We start from the raw sequence: 3,703 nt of genomic DNA, 5'->3' as shown, positions 1-3,703 counted from the left end.
ACATTAGGGGCAAGCAAACTAGGCATTTGCCTAGCGTCCCCACTCCCTCAGGGGCCGCGAGCCAGTGGCGTGCCGCTAATAGCTGCTATGGGGCCCGTGAGTAAGCTGAGTCCAGTATCAGGGCTGGCTCCAAACTCCCCTGCCTTGCGTATTCAACTGTATCAGCATCATAGATGCCGATGTAGTTGAAAGCAATGATGGAGGAGTGTCAGGTGATGCTCCCTCACCCATCATTCCCCCTCTGCGTCTGACACAGCAGGCATGATGACATCACCTCATCACTTGGTACGCAGTTTCGGCAGTGAAGCAGCTGAGTAGATGCTCTACAGAGGCCAAAGCAGCAGGGGAATGGGGAGAGGTGAGTATTGTATTTTTTTAATCAGTGAATATATGATGGCCATAATACTGGAGAACTATGGGGTGTGCATTATACTACAGTATACAGGGGCTGCCTTATATTATATGCGGACTGCATTATACAATATGGTGACTGCATTATACTCTTTTAAGGACTATCGATAGTGTGTTATACTATGAGTACAAAATGGGGGCTGCATTATACTATATGGCTGTGCATTATACTATATAGGTGCTGTATTATCCTCTATCAAGGACTATAGGCTGAGAGTTATGCTGTATGTACTATATGGGGTCTGCATTGCTCTATGAAAAACTATGGGGAGTGTATTATACCATGTGTACTATATAGGGACTGCATTATACTATATAGAGGACTATGGGGAGTGTATTATACTATATGGAGGACTATGGGGCACATTATACTATGTGGAGGACTATGGGGCATATTGTAATATTGTACTATATTGAGAACTATGGGGTGTGCATTATACTATATCAAGGACTATGGGGTGCATTATACCATACAAGCAAAATGCTGCCTATTCATCCAGGGTTTGGATTGTTTATGCCGACACAAAAATCATTGTTCTCAGCAGCACATAGCCCAGTGAAAACTGCAGATATGTTGCGGATCGTTCTGTCCCAATCATTGTTCCTCAGCTGGTGTAAAAATGACAGGAAACCAGCGTTGAACAACCTCAGTATTGTCGATCACGCTCGTTTAACGGTCTGAACTCAGCGCATGTAAATACAACAGAAATGTTTCTGTTTGATGGTGCAGTATGTGAGCATTTGGGGCCCCACTGTAAATTTTTGCTCAAGACCTCACTTTTTCTAAAACCAGCTCTGCTTGACATCATGTCTCTTCAGTAATGGGTAATAAAGCCAGACATTTTTGAATTGGCTTGAACTTGTTTTAGCATTTTCACCAACAAAACTGTACTTACTTTTCAAATTTAGGGTGAAAGTGAAATATTTCCATGTAAAGCAACAGATTTTTATAGTGGCTGCTGTCAATAGCAAGGTGTAAATCTCACAAGGAATAACATTCCCTCTATTATACACAATAATAAAACTAAACTAAAATATGAAAAACATTTTATTTAAAAAGTTATTAATTGCAAAATAATGAATTATAATTTTCCACAAACATTACTATTTGCAGACTTTGATAGAAAGACATATAAGACGCTGAATAGAATAACTTGTCCATATGGATTTAAGAAGAGCTCAGTCCTTCCTCTCGCTCTGGGTTACTGCTCTGGATCTGGGGGGGGGGGGGGGGGAAGCTCAGTTGTCCATCTCCTGGGCTCTGGGTGATGGGAATAGATCTTTCTACAGCAGCCGGCAGCGCCAGTCTGGGAGCCAGAAAGTGGAGCTGGCCATCCTTGGACAGGGAGCACACAATGTCCTCAGGGCTGACATCCTGCGGGAGCTCCGCTTCTCTCTTCCACTCTTTGTACTCATGGAAATAGCCGCCATTCTCCGTCTCCATTTTCTTGTCATGCTTTCCTGATACAATGAGTCTTCTGCCTTCTGTTTTCACTGTTATTTCCTCAGGAGAAAAGCCACTGACATCCAGGGTGAGCTCAAAGTTTTCCTTCCCCTTGTTGCTTGTGGTGGAAGTGTTCTTGTCAGTGGCAGCAGAGCTTCTGCTCAGATCGGCTCTCCGTCCCATGCCATGTGCCAGGAGCTGGCGAGCCTGGTGGACACGCTGCATTCTCCTCTCCATGTCCTTCCTCATCATGTCATCATCCAGGAGGTCGAACAAGAGTTGTGTAGCCGGCCAGAGAGTGTAGTCTGGCTCCCCGCAGACACACAGAGGGCTGTATGAGGACCGCAGAACGCTGAGAGGAAACATCTTTGGCTGATTTCGCTGAAGCTTCTTCTAGGTTGAGTTGGCGGCAATGTGTCAGCTGCTGCTTTCTTGCTGTTCAGTAATGCAGGCGAATCCAGCTCAGCTTCTTATATATTCACTGCTGAGTCTTCTGGTGTCTTCCTGACACTTCCATGTGCTCTCTGTATATGGAGTATAAGGGAGGGCCCTGTGTACAAACACCGAATCATCCATGAGGGGAGGGAAGAGGCGGTGCAGCAGCTTCCAGCATGGACTGGAAAAGTGACATGACAGGAGGGCGGAGGGAGAAAAGTGACTGCTGGAGATTACTAGATAGTTCTCGCTTGTGCTGTTATGTCACTTATGTTAATATACATCTAAGTCATCATGTAATAGATTACTGTAAATGTAGGTAGTGTAAAGTTTGACATTCTCAATATGCGGCCATCATTCCTCTTCTCTACAAAATGTATACAATATCGCATGATTTTATAACTAGAGCAACAGGTGAAATATATTTTCTCTTTTGCAGTATACTCAGTGTCACAGTAAGGTACCTAGGGCCCACCATTAAAATTAATTTTGAGAGCCCACTATACAGCAACACGGAAATATTACCAGATCATTTTTGGGCTTCATATACATGAATACATGCATTTTACCAAACAATGCAGTGAGCAAAATAAAAATGCATTGTGTACGTGTAGCAATGGCCCGGATTGGGGGGTGGTCCACTGCTTACCACGACCAGACGACACAGAGACGAGACGGAGGCAGATTTCAGTTGCAACAGGTCCGAGTTTATTTGCCGTCCCCCTGATGACCGTGGCCATACACCGCAGTTCCTTTACAGCTCTCCGTATTCAGTTCCGGGTACCTTCACCTTTTCTTCAGTCGCAGTGACGTTCCTCACGGATCTTTCACTGGGGCTGCCCTAGACCTATCTACCACCAGCGCTTCACCAGTCCGAGGTCGTTGTCCAATCGGTACCCCCGTGGCCTCGTCTGTCCTGCGGTTCCTCGTGTCAGGGCCACCCCCATGACTGTCTCTTCCTGTCAGTCCCCTGGTTTGAGCTCTCCACTGTTGTCAGTCTTCTGTACTGAGTCCTCCTCCTGAGCTCCTCCTGGGACTAGCCTAGCCTGAAACCCTGTCCTGTCCTATTTATCCCCTTCCTCAGGAATTTCCCTCCTGGGTTCCTATCTCCCCGCCCCCCATGACTAAGCGATTTCTAAAGCCCTAAGCTGCTGTAAAGTCCTGAACTACGCTCCCCCTGCCATCTTGTGGTCAAATCTAGGTACTGTACTCCTTTTCTATCTTCCCCAGCTGTTTCCCTTCTGTCATTGCCAATATCTGTCTATAGTGCACAAACCATCCCTTCTTCCTTCAGTCAAGTCTGTCTGTCAAGTCACCTTCCCCACATACTCATCAGGGGCGGATACTGACACCTTTGGGCCCCTATGCAAGAAATGTGTCTGGGCTCCCCTCCCTGCTCCACGTGCCGAATAT

The 3,703-nt window shown here is 46.1% G+C and overlaps 1 protein-coding gene across 1 annotated transcript; it reads right to left on the bottom strand.

The window, feature by feature from the left end:
* Positions 1-1,441: 1,441 nt before the first annotated feature.
* LOC141099944 (heat shock protein 30C-like) lies at positions 1,442-2,367 on the bottom strand. The gene has a single exon (XM_073588070.1). It carries the CDS (start codon positions 2,219-2,221, stop codon positions 1,580-1,582), a length of 642 nt encoding a protein of 213 aa, XP_073444171.1. The 5' UTR covers positions 2,222-2,367; the 3' UTR covers positions 1,442-1,579.
* Positions 2,368-3,703: the final 1,336 nt, after the last annotated feature.

Source organism: Dendrobates tinctorius, unplaced genomic scaffold (assembly GCF_039654945.1).
Source record: "Dendrobates tinctorius isolate UK_male_01 unplaced genomic scaffold, ASM3965494v1 ptg000103l, whole genome shotgun sequence".
Taxonomy (NCBI): domain Eukaryota; kingdom Metazoa; phylum Chordata; class Amphibia; order Anura; family Dendrobatidae; genus Dendrobates; species Dendrobates tinctorius.
Note: the sequence above shows the minus strand (reverse complement) of the source record. Positions and strands in the feature narration are given on the sequence as shown.

Excerpts from the sequence above, each read along its gene's own strand:
- LOC141099944 (XM_073588070.1), bottom strand. The coding sequence starts at position 2,221 with ATGTTTCCTCTCAGCGTTCTGCGGTCCTCATACAGCCCTCTGTGTGTC.